This window comes from Erpetoichthys calabaricus, chromosome 14, assembly GCF_900747795.2.
Source record: "Erpetoichthys calabaricus chromosome 14, fErpCal1.3, whole genome shotgun sequence".
Lineage (NCBI taxonomy): Eukaryota > Metazoa > Chordata > Cladistia > Polypteriformes > Polypteridae > Erpetoichthys > Erpetoichthys calabaricus.
In genome coordinates this window covers 60,499,139-60,517,782 of record NC_041407.2, presented here as the reverse complement: position 1 = coordinate 60,517,782, position 18,644 = coordinate 60,499,139, and the positions used below count along the sequence as shown (strand labels likewise).

The 18,644-nt window shown below is 36.7% G+C and overlaps 1 protein-coding gene across 1 annotated transcript in view; it reads left to right on the top strand.

Moving 5' to 3' along the window:
* Positions 1 to 18,644, top strand: part of LOC114664463 (nuclear GTPase SLIP-GC-like) — a 59,095-nt gene that overhangs the window by 23,977 nt on the left and 16,474 nt on the right. The window contains exons 4-13 of the mRNA XM_028818564.2: positions 3,436 to 3,541; positions 3,884 to 4,115; positions 5,935 to 6,168; positions 7,822 to 8,016; positions 8,108 to 8,277; positions 8,371 to 8,404; positions 8,672 to 8,770; positions 13,900 to 14,011; positions 14,881 to 15,014; positions 15,361 to 15,531. Coding sequence (XP_028674397.1) covers positions 3,436 to 3,541; positions 3,884 to 4,115; positions 5,935 to 6,168; positions 7,822 to 8,016; positions 8,108 to 8,277; positions 8,371 to 8,404; positions 8,672 to 8,770; positions 13,900 to 14,011; positions 14,881 to 15,014; positions 15,361 to 15,531 — 1,487 coding nt within the window. The remainder of the gene's footprint in view (positions 1 to 3,435; positions 3,542 to 3,883; positions 4,116 to 5,934; positions 6,169 to 7,821; positions 8,017 to 8,107; positions 8,278 to 8,370; positions 8,405 to 8,671; positions 8,771 to 13,899; positions 14,012 to 14,880; positions 15,015 to 15,360; positions 15,532 to 18,644) is intronic.

Here is an 18,644-nt window from a genome sequence, read left to right as displayed (position 1 = left end):
GAGGTAGTTGGGCCTGATGCGGGTTTGAGTAGTTTATTAACTACAGAGAACAAAACCCTTGGGTTATTGTGGCCACTTTCTATTATTCTGCCATAATGGGTGGTCTTGGCAGAAGTTAGTGCTTCTCTGTAAGCTCTTTGGTGGTCAGAGAAAGCCTGGATGTGCACGCTGAGGCCAGACTTACGTGACATTTTCTCAAGGCATCGGCCAGCTGCTTTCATAGATCACAATTCTGAATTATACCAAGGAGCTGAACGTTTAAAGGAAACCTCCTTATGTTTTAAAGGAGCTGTTTTATCTAATGCTGAATGAAGGGCTGTGTTATAGTGGTCAACAAGACTATCTAGTGTTGGTGGAATAGGTGAAGACAGTAAAAGATCAGAAATGGATCCAGAAAGGATAGAGAGACAGATATTTTTAAGGTTTCTGTAAGAAATTTGTCGTTTACAGGTAAGAGGAGGGAGAGGCAGTGAGACAGTGAAAAATACTGCTTTATGGTCAGAGAGTCCCAAATCAGTGCTATAAATGTTGGCAACAGATAGTCCAGAAGTGCAGATCATATCCAATATATGACCACCAGAGTGGGTGGGAAAATCAACATGTTGTGTCAAGTCAAAACAGTCCAGTAAGGATAGGAATTCATTTCTCAATTTAGATGTAGTAATGTCAATATGGATGTTGAAATCACCAAGAAGGATAATTCTCTGAGAGTAAGAGCTTAGGTGGGTCAAAAGTTCAATCAGATCGGATAAGAGGGATGCATTGAATTTTGGGGGACGATAAAGAACAATGAATGAGACAGGACCTGATTCCATTATTAGTTTAAGAGCCAGGCTAGACAACGATCATGAACAATAACCTGCCTAGTGAAGTGACTGCCATTTTTACAGGGTGTTTGGGAGTTTGGTTCTGCCAGAAGACTGCTGTAAATTATATGTTATGGAATAAATGCGCCTGTTATTGGGCCTAACTTCCATTTGGTGTGAGTCTTGTTTTTTCCATCACTGTGTTAATTATTAATTAGTTACCATTTTTTCTTATTTCTGCCTTGTGTTAATTTTTTCATTCTTCCTTGTGTTTTGGAATTTTCTTTATTGTTAATTACTTATCGATCCAATTTTTCATACCTTCATTGGATTTTCCTAACATTGTGTTTTGGGATTTTCAGGTCTCAGTCTTTCATCCTATAATTATTACAAATACAAGAAGAAAGGAAAAGGACTAAGGAAATATTTAACTTGTTGTAAATTCATATTAAGTCTCATCAACAATCTGAAAAACCTAACTGGAATGCAGATATCCAGATAATTTAAGTAGATCACCAAGAATGCTCTGTTTCATATGTGCAGACTTTTATGGAAACATTCATATGACTGACACAGTTTTGAGTAATATTGACTGTGTGTGTGTGATTACAACATGTGGTTCCTACTTGGTACCTAGTGTTGGCAGAATAAGCTTTATCCTCCCACTATGCTCACAATCAGAATAGGATGCATAGAGGGCATTATTTAAGTAGTAGTTAAAATGTCCACAATATACATTTTTTTAGAGAGCAACTTAAGTCTTGAAAGTACACGTACTTTTACTTATTCAACAAATGTGTGACTTTTAATCACTTTAAGAAAATTTAGCTGAATGAAAGCAGCACTTCCGCTGCTCAAAAACTGAATAACGTAGGAAGCATTTCAAATTTTAATTTTGAAATCACTTTTACTTGGACTTACTGACATATGCACAATGAAATTAAGATCTTTAAGATATTTTTATTTATGATGTACAGTATCAGACATGAGCTTTTTGGACCTAATGGTAGTCCAGTATTTAAACACAGATGTCACTTAGCACAATACCATAATGCTCCAAGAAAAATGTATTTGCTGATTGAGGTAATAATTCACTTCTATCTCATGCCAAGGAAAAAGAATATTTATTCTGTAAGATTTTGGGATAAGAATTATTAATGACATAAGGCATACCTTCTAAATGAATAAATACATTTATAAATGATAAATGAATTATTACATAATTTTAAAACATTTGTATTTGGAGTTAGTATTCTTTGTATAATAATTAATTTAAAATTATTAATAAAAAATAATCCAAATATAAAAATATAAAACCCAAAATATAATTTAAAGGTCCAGGTTTCTGTTCCTCCTTCCTCTTTCTTTATTTTATCTTCAGATCAGATAAGTCCTTAAGGCAAATGTGGTCCCAATATCCTCTGCACTGTCTTCTCACCTCCTTTGTAAATTTCCTGCTTACTATCTAGAAACATTAAGCCATTATATCTTCATATGCAAGTCTGTGAAGGGCATCTGCCAGACCTCTACTTTAACTTTCAGTTAGGCAACATGACCTCCTTTTTTCTATACCAATCTCATAGAAGGAAATCCTGAACAATATTTTGACATCCTCCAAAATCTCCAACTATCTGCATATCCAAATTAAATCACCTGTGCCTCACCCCTCTGAAAATGTATGTTTTGCCTTCTGCTGCTGATCTCATCTGCCACCTGTGTCCTTTAAATGCTGCTGGCACTGTTCTCCATATGTTTTGGGACTGCTCTCCAGTTTACACTTTTTGGATTAAAATGTCCAACTGTCTGTCTGATATTTTTTCTGTTAATTTTCCTCTTTTTCCTCATATATTTCTTCTCCTTGACCTCTCTTCTCTTACCTTGACTTCTATCCAGCGAAGATTATTTTGTCTTGGTACCATGTCTGCTTAGATCATTTTAGCCTCTTTCTGGAAATCTCTTGACTCCCTACTTTCTGTAAACTTCTGGAAATCCTCTTTCTTTAATCTAACCCTACCTGAACTTTTGGTGGTGCAGATCAATGGATCAACTGGCTTCAATATAGAAAAGTGGCAAACTGCTGTGCACTTCTTTTGGAGTTGGCTAATGACGGATCCATGTCATGTGACTATTCTTAATCCCCAAATCATCCCTTTTCTTATTCCCTTTCTCCACTCAGAATCACCTGTCTGTCTGGTCACTCTCAACTGTTTGCGTAGTCATCAGTAGTTTTTAATTCGATGCAAAACCTTTTTTACAAGGCAATTTCGAGATGGTGAGTGGAGAGTCAGGTAGCGTAGTGGGTTGTTGTTGATAATCTGTTCCACTTTCAAAAATTCCTAAATCTGTTTATTTTATTTTGTGATTACTGAATTTTAAAATGAAAAATGTTGATCACAAAAAAATAAAGTACAACTCTCTAACACTAAATCAAACTCATCTGTTATAGTAACATAAATAAATAAAAAAGTAAAATATAATTTTTTTCCAGTTCAGTGTTGAAATGTAAACTAAATAAAGTGAGTCATCTGATAAGCTGCACTGCCTTGGCCAAAAGGACATACATTTGATACTTTTCCTTATTATTATTACTATTACTACTATTTACTCAGTTTTTAATATTGTTTGGTAGATTATGAATCAAAAGAAGAAGCGAGATTTACTATATCAACAGTGAATGAAAAACTAAAAGAGCTGTCTTACCCTGGGAATGATCAACAGTTTCTGAACCAACTGAGGTAACTGTAAATATTTATTCCGGTACCTTTGCCTTTTACATACTATACATTTATTATTTTTGTAGTGTTAGTGGTCGTGTTATGAACTACCTGTCTGATGAATATTACATTCTGTACAGGAGCTGTTCTATTTATTAATCAGTGTTCTTCAGTGCTTAAAAATCCCATTTTATTTGTCATGTCCATAATATGAAGCACGTTTTAGTCCTGCCTTGCACTCATTATTACCACAGAAACTTAAATCTTAAACTACACTACACGTTATATCCATCTTTAAACTATTGCTCTTGGCATTTGGTTTCTGCAAAAGGTATAATGGCATCATAGTTTTGCATTTTTCAGAAAAATGACTTCTAAGTTAACGTCCAAGAAGATTCATGAAAACATTTATATTGGAATATTTGGAAAGACTGGGGCTGGAAAAAGTTCACTGATAAACGCTCTTCTAAATGAAATTAATTTGTTGCCCACATCAGACACTAAAGCCTGTACATCCTGCATTGTGAAAGTAAAAGCTCATGAAGATTCAGTTAATGAAAAATACAAAGCAAAAATTACGTTTATCAGCAAAGAGGTACTCTTCATGTTTATTTGTCTATGTTACCTGAAAATCAGCCCAGTAGGTGCATAGTGCAAGTAAAACAGGTAAAGCAACTAATAAAAGAATAAAGGCCATTTAATGGGGGCCAATTACATCAGTAATTAATTATTAATACAGTACAGATCACGGTTATAAAAAGTACACTGCAGGAGATCATACAAATTAGACTATTTAATTATTATCAGTTTCTTCAAATGTATAATATATACCTTTACCAAGGCATCAGCAAATTTATGAGGATAACAGAAAACAACACAAGGATAGGAAATAAAATGAGATTAGAAAAAATGTCCATGGAGGTGTGTTTAATTTTTTTTTTTATTCAGTATTGTGCATCTGTTCAAGTGGTAAGGTTGTGAGCTGTTCACTTTATTTTGTATTCTTATTTTTGTATTTTATTTTATTCTTCTGTCTGGAGTAAGGGTGCCTCATCCACTGCTGCCGGGTATACCAATAGGGGAGACACCGTGGCTCCTTATTATAAAATGTACTTTTAAGTTTGGTACTTGAGCACTTTTGAAAGCAGATACTTTTTATTTATTTACTTTATTTATTTATTTATTTATTTTATTTTTTTACCTTTACTATGTATTACTAAGTATTTTTCAATTAAGACATTTCCGATATCAGTTAGTAAAAATCTGACAAAGCACTTTTACTCAGGTATCATTTCTGTGTACTTTTAACAACTCTACTAGTGCAATAAATGTTAAAAAGAGAATTGCAACTTTCCATAAGTGTTTTCTTGCTGCTAATTCTATTGAGAATCTGCACTGAGAAACACAATTGGCCTTACACATCTGAAAAGGGGCAGAGTGAATATTATTTTCAAGCCAGTGCAAAGGAAAATGAGGAAGAAAAATTTTTTCATTAACAACATATGTGAAAATGTTGTCTTGCAGGCTGAGGAAAAGGGTATACAGAAAGAACTATATAAAACTGCCGGGCATGTGTTTGTTGCTCAGTGTGGGTTCTATAAGAGTAAGACCTCAGGAATACAATTATACAGATAGATAGAATCTATTTCTTTCCCCCAAAAACACTATAATAAAATAGCTTAATAGAATCCTAATTTGAAAGAATTCAGTAATCATATGTTGAACAACAAATTAGGCAAAATACAATTAAAATACACACAAACTGGGAGGAGATACATACTTCTCATGGACAAATCCAGCATCCTGAGGTCTGAAAAATAATGACTAACCACAACACTACTGTGCCATATATATATAGTAGGAAGACAAGATCACCACAAAAATGAATTGAGGATCTACCCCATATATTGTAGTGCAGAAGGAAAAAAAAGAATGTTTGAAACAAACAAAAGAGTAATCTCTTCAGACTTGAACTAAACCTATACAAAATCTGTATTGCCTGGTTGATTTATGACTATTGACTGGTTTTATAGTGGGAGGACAGGAAGAGTATGCTTACTAGTCAGGAAGTGGAATGAGGTCAACAGTAGGCACCGGAAGTGAGGTCATGAATGGAGGTGGAAGTGGTGCAGTCAATAGGAAGAGAAGAAGAGGCATTAGTGAGCCCGTTGACTGCCTCCCAAGTGCACATATGTGACTATATATATTTACAGTATATATAAAAAATATATATCATGAATTAGGTTTCAAAACAGTGTAAGTCAACAGCTCAACCAGCCTTATGAAATTATTTATTTTTTAATATTGGGGGATAAAAAACAAGTAAAAATTATGAAATGGCCCCATTATATAACAAGCAGTCTAGGTCTTGCAGTCCATAAACAAAGCTATAAATGTTTCTCAATATATTTCAGGAGTGGATTAAAGATCTAAAGACTCTTGTTGAAAACTGTCAGAGTGACAATGACCAGAGCATGTCAGATTCTGATGATGAAGATCAAGATGGGGAGGACAGCGAAGGTGAAATGGCAAAAGAAAAACTAACAGCAGTGTATGGAGAAGAAGGGCCAAGCAAAAGTTATGATGAATTACTAAACATTAAACTGGAAATGCTTAGTTCTCCAAAGAAGACAATTTCAGCAAAATCAGTAAGTTTTCATTTTCAAAATTCAGAGTCGGTAGTGATTTATTTGAACAGGACTGGTGGCTGGTGACACTACCAGGGAGGTTTTTATGTTTGTATGTTTTTATAAAAAACATGGAGAATTTGGATATTTTGTATGACTTTTTTTCTATGAGTGGCATGGTGGTGCAGTAGTTATTGCTCTTGCCTCACAGACCCAGAGCCCTGGTTTCATATCCCATACCAATTGGTTTTCTGTGGGGACTCTGAACATTCTCCCCATGCCCATGTTTTTCCCTTATGCACTCCAGTTTTCCATCCACATTCCCAAAGCAATGCATTCTGGGTTAAATGGCTACACTAACGCCTAGTCCATAGCTGTTGCTTACCTTGGGCCCAGTGATACTTAGATAGGCTTTGCTCCCTGCAACACAAGTTAAACAGAATATTGTGTTATGATATTGTTTATGCAGTAATAATGCCATCTTACTTTCCTAATAGTTGTTAAGCAGATTGAAATATGATATGTATATGGTAAATAGTAAACATTTAACTGATAACTTCTGACTGTTTACACAGCAATGTAAGCTTGACATTCTGTTCTGAAAATGGGCCCCTCTGTCAGAGGTCTGTTACTAGTGTGTGTGGAAGCTTTGAACATTCTGCACAGTCACCTTTTCTCACTAGTCCAGTCTTAACCTGGTGTTATCCTAGTTGTAACTGGGAATATTATGACGGATTCACAGCTCCTCCCAGGCCCACCTTCAGTGTTATATCATGATCATCCTTATTTCTCCACAAAAGTGTGGCATCCTGCTGGGTCCTTTCTCATTGCTTTACTGCCTGAATTGCAATGACTTATCTACTTCATTTCAGTTTGGTTCAAAAGCTGCACTCCAGACCCAAAGCAAATCTCTGATTTATGTGATTCCACAAGAGCAGGAAAAAGAGGTTACTTACACTTCATAAGTCTACTAAGCCTTAAGAAAGTGGGAAGTGTAGCAATTTCCTGATGTCCAGATCCATGTTTGTGGTTGATTCAGAACTATTAGCAGCCGGCGGCTCAGAGCTGCTCTCAGTCATTTTTACCATCCTCTGAATCAGTGGGGTCTTGTGTTCAGTCCTGAGGGTCTACTGAGGCTGCAGGTTTTCATATCAAATAATTTCTTCTTTTAAATATATTCCTACCTTAATTAAGCAAGTTGTTGTTTTCCATTTTCTATCATTTTTGGATCAATCCAGAAATTGCAAACTGGTTTTCTACACAAAGCAAAAATATGCTTGTGGGTGGGTAAGAATTCATTCAGTTTGTTATTAATATGGATATTTAAACCGTTACTTGTGCTTAAGTGGCTAACACTGATACAGCCACCCTTTAGCATTCACAATGGCTTGTCCTGGTGTTTGCTGTTTTCATCATTTACAGTCTGATACCATTAACAGAGCAAACTCCACATAAAATTCAATTAAAGAAAGTAACAAAACATATTTAGGCATTTAAAGACATGGCAAAATTTTCAAATACTTCTTAATCTAAATAAATAAAACTGTAACACCTTCCATAAGTCTATATTCCATATGTAAGGCTTTGGTTTGGCATCATTTGATTGTATTTATCCATTTTGTGCGCTAAGGGCCTCATTGGAACCCTCTAATGACATCTTATTTATTTATTTAGGTTAAAGAACTGTCTAAAGATATAAATCAATACATCCGGAGTGATATGGATGAAGAAACTAAGAGCTACTGGCCTCTGGTAAAGTCTGTTACTCTGTATTTACCAAGACGTCAGAATCTTCTCGATAATGTAGTACTGGTTGATTTTCCTGGAACTGGAGATACCAATAAGGACAGGAATGAAATGTGGAAAAGGGTATTAAACCATTCCATTTGATTTAATTTTCTTTAAAAAAATTCATACATGTTATTTACCTTTTTTGTATTTTTTTTGTAACCTCAAACAGTATTTAAACAAATGCACCTCTGTCTGGATTGTTAGTGAGATCACACGGGCAGAATCTGACCAAAATGCATCGAAAATCCTAAAGAGTGTTTTAAAGCATATTGCTGGTGGAGGACAATGCGAAAATATTACCATCATCTGCACCAAGACAGATATTGTTGGCATTGAAAGGTAGAACTCATCTTGCATTTTTTAAAGTTAACTACAGTACTGTATATTGCTTTATAAATATAAATTGAGCAACAGTGTCATTATGTTTTTCAGTGATGATATGGGAAATGAACACCATGGAGAATCAGTGAGTAGTACTTAAAAATTATTCACAGAAACAAATTGTTTGGCTATCTTAATTCGCTTACCATGTAAAATACAAAACAATTTAACCAAAAGAGTTATATAATAATTTAATCTATATTTAAAATTGAGGAATGGGTGTTCAGAGACAGCTTTGAAAGACTGCTTGGTTTTATGACACAAATATAACTATAAATACATCCTGACATATTTATGTACAGTATGTAGCTGAGAATATATGAAAGGCCAATTTGCTTTCTTTTGTCCGTAGAGTGAAAACAGCGAAAATGACAGGAAGCGAGAAAAAATACTAAAAAAAAATAAGAAGGTGAAAACGAATCTAACACGAAGTTGTGAGGACACAGCAAAGGTAACCTTTCACAATCTGATAATTTCATGCTCACTAAATGGTCGTCCAACAAGATTATTGTGATGAGTCTGAGTCCCCGACACATGTCTCCACACTTGCAGTGACTCACTGGCAAACTGTAGAAACACATCTGTGAAATAAACTTTGTGCAACAAGACTCAAAATGTTCAGTCAATGCAGATATAAACATGTACAATATACAAATGCCCTGCAGTGAACTGACTGGTGCCCATCTTGAGTTGGTTCCTTGTTGCACCCAGTGCTCTTAAGATAGACACCTACTCTTTACAACCTTCAAGACTGGATTGGGAGTGGAAGGAAAATAAATAACATGGCACCATCTGCTGTTAAGGTTTCTTTTTCCTGTTGTCACACACGTGTGCATGGGAAACAGCTGAAGGGCCTAAACACTTGTAATTCTACGCCAGGCCAGGGGGCGACGGAGTGTACTGACTATCTCTCTCAGTCCCTTGCAGACCTTTCCCGGGAAATCCCGCCTCTTGCCGGCCCCAAGGATGATGCCACTCCCAGTTCCTGCAACACTGACGTCATTTCCTTTCCAGGCCTTTAAAACTGCCATCTTGCCTCAGTACAGGCAGTTCTGTTTTGGACTCTGAACTATACACATCGTATACATAAAAAGAGCAATTTTGCAGCCGAGCATAATATACGGGTGGCTGCCCCAATCCTTTATGATGTCTCCGACTCATTCTTGTGACACTGTATATTACCATTTAATACTTTGTGCCATCTGTAGAAGAACAGCAGAAATAAAACAATATGATTTAACTCTTTGATCTAAAAGCATAGATAAGGGAAAGCATTTTGCTACAAACAGCCTGTTTACCAGTATATAGCCTTTGGCCTTAGACGTTTCCTGTAAACCAGTTATATGCAGTCATACGCCGACTTACGGCTCCATTTGGGACTGGCCACTTGGCTGTATGTCAACTTGGCTGTATGTTGGTCACAAAATATGTTGTAGAGTAACACAAACTAATTTCACGTCTCAGGGGCCAGTATGCAAGCAGTGCTTATCATCCATTGAATCGTGCTGTTGGTGTGTTGTGGGTTGTCGTTGTTAGTTCGTGAGTGGCTTGCGTCACCTAAGCCAGTGATTCTCAACCGCTGGGTCAAAACCAGGTTGTCGCTAGTGGGTCACGGGTTGCCGTCATTGGTTCACTAGTGGGTTGCATAAGCAGTTGGCAGCCCTGCGTTCCTAAGTGAGCTTGTTTCATCAAGGGGGACCCCGATCACGCTCGTTTCATCAAGGGGCCAGTTTGCAATTGCTGCCAGTGGGTTGTCAATGTATTTAAAATGGCAAAACTGTGATGCAGTACCATAAAGTCTGAGAAATACTGATGTAACATGGTCACATGGAGCAGTGCCATTCAAAGCAAACCTTAAAGAGCCTTCACATAGTGAGAAAACATATGAGATCCTGTGAAATTACAATAATAATAATAATAACAAAAGATGTATTATTGTGGGTAGTTTTGTCAATTTCTAGAACATTATTACTGTATTATTTTCCTATGTCAGCCATAAATCACAGCATGACTGTAATTTAACCCTTTAATGTAAGAAAACTATCTTATTAGGATGTACCAACCTTTTGATGTGCCAATGTATATTGTAGCAGACAGAGGCGTGGTCCACCTCTTGAACCCTCAGGTACCACTCTGAACACCAGGTGAAAGTATAATTATTATTTATTTTATAATTAAACTGTGCAAAAAGCACCCTCCGCTCCACACTCATAAACTACAATTCTCTCAAACCAATCCTCCTCGCCCAGACACTTCGCCCTCCTACCTCCCAGCTCAGCTCAGTGTCTGGGCTTTCCCACAGTCCTTTTATATCCCCTGACCCGGAAGTGGTTTCCATCCAAACCCACAAGTCCTTATTCCCTCCGGGTCAGGGTAAACAGTCCTTTTCTTCAGCCCGGGAGCACGTCGTTCCTTCCTGTCACATGATGATGACGCACTCCCGGGTTATAGGGCACATAAGAGCCCACTAGCCCCCCTACAGTGACTCCCGGTGGTCCCCAAGGTATCCAGCAGGGCTGTGTATACAAACTACAAAGTCCATGAGGCCCTGCTGGAACTCGGGGCACGATCATGCTGTCCGGAGGGCTCCTCCTGGCGGCCTGGGGGTGGCGACCGGAGTCTGTAGCCGGCCGTCCATCACAATATTCAAAGAGTCTCCCTCACAACTTCAGGAAAGTGACAGCATTATAATTCTAACTGTTTGAACCACAAATGTAGATAACAACCTGTTTATCTACTCAAACAAATTGTGGGAAACAGCCCGGACACAGACAGGTAAACATGATGTTTCACCACACACACCTTTATTTACAGTATTTACAGTAATGATAAAGTGCACAATATCAGTGCCACAGCACGAATCACCCCTTCAGTCTTGGCCTTTCACAATGCCTTTCACTGTCTTATCGAATGGAGGGAGGCAGCCCCTTTTATACACACCCGGATGGGCTCCAGGTGCTTCCTGACACTCCTCCGGTGACACTCCCCTGTGTGGCGGAAGTGCCGGCTGTGCACCCGGAAGGACTCCGGGTGTCCCCGATCCTCTTCCCCCCAACTCTTCTGGGTGTGGCGGAAGTGCTGAGGTCCAGGGCTCCCAAGGCATTTGGGTGCCCCCTGGCAGTGACCACGGGCCCCTACAGGGTTGGGCTTCCAAGCCGTGCACCCGTGGCCCCTAACACAACCAGGGCGATCGCCCCCTCGTGGTCTGGAGGAGGCACAAGCCCTCCTCCGGTCCTCCTGGGTGTCCCGGCTGGGTACCAACCCCATCTGGGTACCAAAAGATTCTGTATAAATGTTCTGTTTTGTCATAGATGTTTTGAATCAGGTTTTGATGGTGCGACAATATACTATATTGCTGGCTCCCAGAATGCTTTGTAAATAAATATTGGCTCAAGTTGTTGTCATAGTTCCTTGCTTTATTATGAGAATTTGATATGAGGATTTGATTCCTTTACTAGGAATTGTACACTCTACAATTTACTGGGGATTCTACACTCTACATGTATTTTTCTTAAATTGTTTAAGTAGATAATGTAAGCATTATCTTTGATAATGCATGTATTATGATAAAATATTTCCTGTCTCTTATTATAAACTGTTATAATATATTTCCAAGAAAAAGACCAAAACCACCCTGTCCATACAAAACTTTTAATTCATGAGATTCTAAGTCTAAAAACACAAAATTCAAATTTCAAATTAAAAAGTCAAAAACATTAAGAAAATATAAACTCTAAAATTCAAAGTCAAAGAAAAGAATGATAGTAAAATGAATAATATCAAAACTTCCAACAAATTAATTACTTAAAAAAAGGAAACAGACATGAAGGGGTGTGTTTGGTGTATGAGTCACATTGTGACCCCACAAAGTGACTCCAACTGAGGACATAGATTAGAAAGAGCCAAATGGGTATTAGGTGTTTCACCTTATTAGTTTCTGCTTCACTTGTATGCTTGTAACCTTTTTCTGTTATTAACTGTGATCTTCTAGGCTATCGTCCTCTATACTGTATTTTATTACAGCCCTGGTCAGTGATTGTTAAGCTGGATATAATTAGTTGTACCCAAGTTATGCTTTGATGTTTACAATACCATTTACTTCTGATTGTTGTTCTGATATTGCGCATGAATTTTCAAATGAAAATATTTAACCTGCTAGTTCTTACTCATCCGAAGTCTGTTATTGGTCTTCATCTTGACTCACTCCATATGGGCCAAGTAGATCTGTGGGCGATGCCATAAAATGGGCCTACACTTTATGTTTGAGCATCTAGACTGTAAAGGAACATAGTTCAGAATACTGTGTATAGATTACAATTTAGCATTTAATACCATTGTCCCTGATCTGTTCTTAATTAAATTTCTACAAACTGAACTGTTCCATCTGTAAATCAGATTATAATTTCTTGACAAACAGGAAACAGTACAATCGAATGGGCTCTCACCTCTCAGATTGTCTCAATATCAGCACAGTGCCCCTCAAGGTTATGCACTGTCTCCCTACTCTGTTCCCTGTCCACCAATGAATGTAGGTCCATTGACTTTTCAATAAAAATAATTAAGTTTGCTGATGACACCACCATTATTGCACTAATTACTAATGGAAAGGAAATAGCATTTAGAAACAAGGTGGCTTGCCTTTTGTCTCAATACGCTACAAATAACCTGGTACTCAATACCACCAAGACAGTGGAAATGATAATTGCCATTAACACCACTTCCATTATTAAGAAGCAGCAGATGTATTTTCAACCAAGAACAGCTGTACAAAGCCGTAAGTGAAAGTGTGATTACATTCTCCATTGTTGTCTGGTTTAGTTCAGAAACAGTCCACTTCAAAAACAGATTATTGTGAGGTCTGCTGAGAAAATAATTTGGCTGCGCTCATTTATCTGTTGCAGCCCTGTATGCATGTAGTATCATAAACTAAGTGAAAAGGATCACCACTAACTCATCTCACTCATTTATCTCCCCTCTGGTAAATGCATTAGGTCAATTGAAACTAAAACGAATAGGCCATAACCATCACAAAACAGTAATTTAGTCTGTCTTCCTCGTTAATTTGTGTATTCTTTTGTGTCTGAAGTTGTGTGGGTCTCTGTGTATGAAAGCGTATGTGTGTGTATGTACAATATATGCACATGTACAGTGTTGTGAAAAAGTAGGTAGGCCCAATGGAATTTATTGACTTTTCAACATATTTGAACGGGCAAATATTAGACATTTATGCAAACAATGTTTTACAGATAAGGGTGATATATTTGAATAAAAACACAAGGGTAAATTTGCATTTTCAATCATTTATTGAAAAAAAATTTTATTCTGAAACTATCTGGTACACATGCATGGCTCTGCTGTCAAACATTTGAATTTAGAATTTGCAGTTGATGAGTAAGCCCTTTCTTTTAGTACACCCAAGTGCTGCTTTCTTCATTGAAAAAAAAAAATGTTGTCAGACTAAAATATAGTGAACTCTTTTAAAATCTACTTTATTTTATCGCTGACACTAAAATTAGATTTTAAAATTTCTTCGAAATTTTGCATTTTTCTTTAAACATTTATTCCACACATTTTTTTCAGAAAATGCTTGGCAATGAAGCAACAGATCATAAGGATTTCATTAAAGTGTTCACTGTGAGTTCAAAGCAATTCAGAAATAAGAGAAATCCATTCCTGAGTGAAGAAGAAACAGGTATGACTGCCCGAAGCTTAAAGAAAAGACATATAGTCTTTAATGTGACTGTCATATTAACCTATATTTCATAAAAAAGTATATACAAGCAAATTATTTTGGTAAGATGAATATGAAGTTCTAAGCAATATTCCTAAAATACAGCAAGTAATCTAAAATGTTTAATTTTTTAATCTTTCAGCAGTAGTTTAAATTGGGCAAAATATCTGCATTATGTAACAATTGTTATTAACAATTCTATTTTTTAACAGTGTTGAACTGAAACTTATATTGTTTATTAATCTTTTTCCAAACATAATATTTAGGTAAGATATACAATCTTAAAAATGCTGGCCATTTAATGGCACTATATGGTTATTTACTGGGCTGTGTGATTCCTCCTAGCTCCATTACTTGACCAAGCACCATTTCATTCTGGGAAGGGTTCTTTGCATTTGTTGTTGGATCTTTGTTCCTTGAATAACTTTCTAATACAGAGAAAAAAAATCAAACAAAATCTTTAATGTATGGTGTACTGCAGGGTACTAACAGATTAAGAAAACCTGGACTTAGAAAATGTGTTACTATCTATTCATGGTTATTAATTGCATGGTTACTGTTACAGATCTAAATAAATACCTTGATGTGATTCAGTCTTTTGGGAACTAAAAATGGGTCCCCTATGGCATCGATCTGAAGAACCCCTCTGGCTCCTTTATTTTTAAAAGTGTATGCTGAAAATAGATTTTCAAATTCTTAACAAATTGTATTTTAATAAAATACAAATATAAACTTGCAATACAACATTTTACTTACTAGTTTAAGTATACCTTTTACTATGATGTAAGTATACTTTCACTAAGTATGTTTTCATATTTTATTCTTTAAAGAATTTCCAGGGTTGGAAAAGCATCTTTTGGAGTTTTATGTTAACCAAATAACGAAAGATGTAGAAAACTATGTTACTGAAGTATCAGGAATAACATCCTTTCTTAATGTCCCACAGAAAAACGCCAAACAAGAGGTACAGTCATTCTATAAAAATATTTTGACATTGTCTCTATGAACTGCAACCGACTTTTTCCATTTTACATGTTTCTTAATTCTATTATCAAACAAGGTTTTTAGCTGCTGGTCATTCCAAACTTGCACAGGATCAATAACCTCATTATTGGTAGTTATTTGTACTAAGTTAAAACTTGTATTAATATACCATAGATAGATAGATAGATAGATAGATAGATAGATAGATAGATAGGTTTAGAGTCCTAAATATGTTTCCTGAAAGCAACAAATATTGTTACAATTTGTAAATGTAAAATGTTTAATAGATGCAGCTGAATAACTCTGACTAATTGCGTTATTTGCAGGCTGTAATCAATAAGGTTTTCACTGAACTGTCTGGATTTCTCAGTAAGGAACTGCAGAAACTGGAAGATTTTTTTGTTAAATATTCTGATAAGCTTGCAGTTGAACTGGATAAAGGTGTAAAGACAGCAGCTAAACAGTGTCTGCAGAATGCTGAAAATATTTTAAAGCCTGTAAGTGACCATTTCTCTGTCTTTCTTCCTGAAACTATGATTTTATAGATATGACACAAAGGAATTTGTATTGCAGTGTTGTGAAAGTTATTGGAGCCACTGTGACACTAAAGGTAGCACTGGACATAGGCTTCTGGTCACAGAGAGGTCTAGTTATCTAGATAGATAGATAGATAGATAGATAGATAGATAGATAGATAGATAGATAGATAGATAGATAGATAGATAGATAGATAGATAGATAGATAGATAGATAGATAGATAGATAGATACTTTATTAATCCCAATGGGAAATTCATCTATTGCAAAGCACAAAATAAGTACATGGTTATCTCTTGCAAAGGACAAAATAAATATGTCTGCCTAAAAACATGAACTGAAGGATTGCTATGAGAATTTAATTGTAACATTAACAAAAAATGTAAAATAGTAAAACTTATTAGATACACTTCATTCTCGTCAAATAAATTGTTGAAAATATGACTATGAATTGCAGGGGTACGGCCTAGTGGTACAATTGGTTATTGCTACTGCCTGGAATTTTTATCAAATGTATATAATCTTTACAAATTATTGGAAGTATATATTAATAAGAGGTTATGATAATGAATTAATTAAAACATAAGGAAAAGGACTGAAGGTAAGTAAAAGTTTAACTAAATATGGTTTAAAGCTTGAGCTTTGCCTTATCTTAAAAGAGCCACCAAAGTAGAATTAATGTAACTGCCACAGGAAGCAACAGGAAGGCTCAAGTCCTAAGCACATATTTTTTCCCTAAATCACATCAACAGATATTGAAGTGGTATTTAATTGGTACTAGTTAATTTCTTTTGCAATAGCCTTTGTCAGAGACTTCATCAATATTTTTGACACCACTGCTGCAAATGCAGAACATAATAAGCTGACAAACAATTCCAACTCTTTTCCGTATCACATTTAGAAAGGAAAGTACCCTTAGCAATCCATTAAGCAAATTGGAGAAATAATATGAGACAGTCAAAATAAGCACACAACAAGAAACACCTGTGAGTCCTGCTCTGCCGCGTTGGGTTACATCCAAACCATCCTTGGCTAGGAGTTTAGGACAGTTTTAGAACTGTACATGAAGGATGTAGTAATGAAGTAATGTAAATTCTAACCTAAAGTTTAAGTGCAAAAGTAAATGAGTAACGCATTAAAATAGCTTGTCTTAATGCTAGAAGAATCAAAAATAAAACAAGAGTGTTGGAGTTGCATGTAGCTGAGCACAAATATGATATTATTGCAATAACAGAAATCTGTCTAAATAGAAAAGATGGGGATGAGTATAACATAGAGGGATACACATTTTTTAAGAGGGATAGATGGAAGAGAAAAGGAGGTGGGGTTGCTGTTTATGTCAAGCAGAATTTAAATGCCAGTTGGATAAGTCCCATCTTAGTGAGTACATCTGGCTTTGTTTGGATAGCATCAGGGAAGAAGGCCTTATTTTTGGAGTGTGGTATAGACCAGGGGTCCCCAACCCCCGGTCCGCGGCCCACTACCGGTCCGCAGCCGTCTGACAGCCGGGCCGCAAGAGAACTGCCAGCAACGGCGACTCACTCAGACTTTTCAGAATGCTTGGCGGGCGGGGCTTTGCAGCGGCGCAGAGAGAGGAGAGAGACTGAGGTGACAGAGTATTACAACAGAGTATTTTTATGGTCCCGAAAGTTTCCCCATATGACATGAGTCTATAGAAATCGCGTTACTACGAAGTACATTCAGCAGATGCTTTCATTACAACGAAGTGACCTTGAAATGCTTGAACGAATCATCCACAGAGCAGTTAGATCTGTGGTCACAGCTCATGTTTGCACAACGATCCCCAAACAGAAACATTGTAAAAAAAATCTCTTTCTTCGAACTTTCCTCGTACTGTTTTTTTTTTTTTTTTGCTGTTTTTGTTGTCTGTGGTTTTCAGTGATTCCTTTTGCTTATTGCTTGTCAACATTTGAAAAACATCCATTGGAATTTAACTCATTGTCACCCTCCTATAGAAACGGCAGACACGAAAAAAAGATAGCAGTGTTAATGTTTGTGATGTGCAATCTGTTGGATTGGCAAATGCAAAGCATATGTCTTTGTTGTATGCAAAAAAAGAAGAAAAATCTCAGATTGCAAACGTATGCGAACTGCTTAATAACTTTAATAATAATAGAAATGTTATGTAAATTGTGTAAAAAAAATTTGCATCTAATAAAGTGGTCCTTGCTGTCAAAAAGTTTGGGGACCACTGGTATAGACAACCCAATGCAGACAGTAATTTCAATGCACATCTTTTTAGTAATATTAAAAAGATAAGTTTACAGTGCGATATTACAGTCGTGGGGGTTTTCACTGCCCGAATATTAATGGCAAACCTTCCAAATAGTTGAGCACAAGAGTAGGAGTTTTTAGAAGTAGTCAGTGACTGCATTTTAACGAGTCTGTTAAAGCACCAACATCAGAATTGAGGTTGTAGAGGTGATTGAACCACTAAGGTTAAGTGACCATAATATAAGACAGTGTTTTGGAAGAGTACAGATGCAAAGATGAAAAACTTTTAAGTTTGACTTTGATAGGGCAAATTTTGAGAAGATGCAACAAAGTCTAAGGAGGATAGACTGGGATAAGCTTTTAAGTGTGGAGAAAAGTCAAGGAGCAGTGGAATACGTTTAAAAATCCATCCATCCATCATCCAACCCGCTATATCCTAACTACAGGGTCATGGGGGTCTGCTGGAGACAATCCCAGCCAACACAGGGCGCAAGGCAGGAAACAAACCCCGGGCAGGGCGCCAGCCCAGTGCAGGGTGTGCGCACACACACACACACACCCCAAGCACACACTAGGAACAATTTAGAATCACCAATGCACCTAAGCTGCATGTCTTTGGACTGTAAGAGGAAACCGGAGTACCTGGAGGAAACCCACACAGACACGGGGAGAACATGCAAACTCCACACAGGGAGAACCACTGCGCCACCGTGCTGCCTGGTTTAAAAAATTTTTACATATAATGCAGGACTGGTATATCCCAAAATTTGGAATTAGAAGGAAATTAAAAAAACAAACTCTGCAGTGGATTAATAAAGAGTTGAAAAACAAGCTGCACA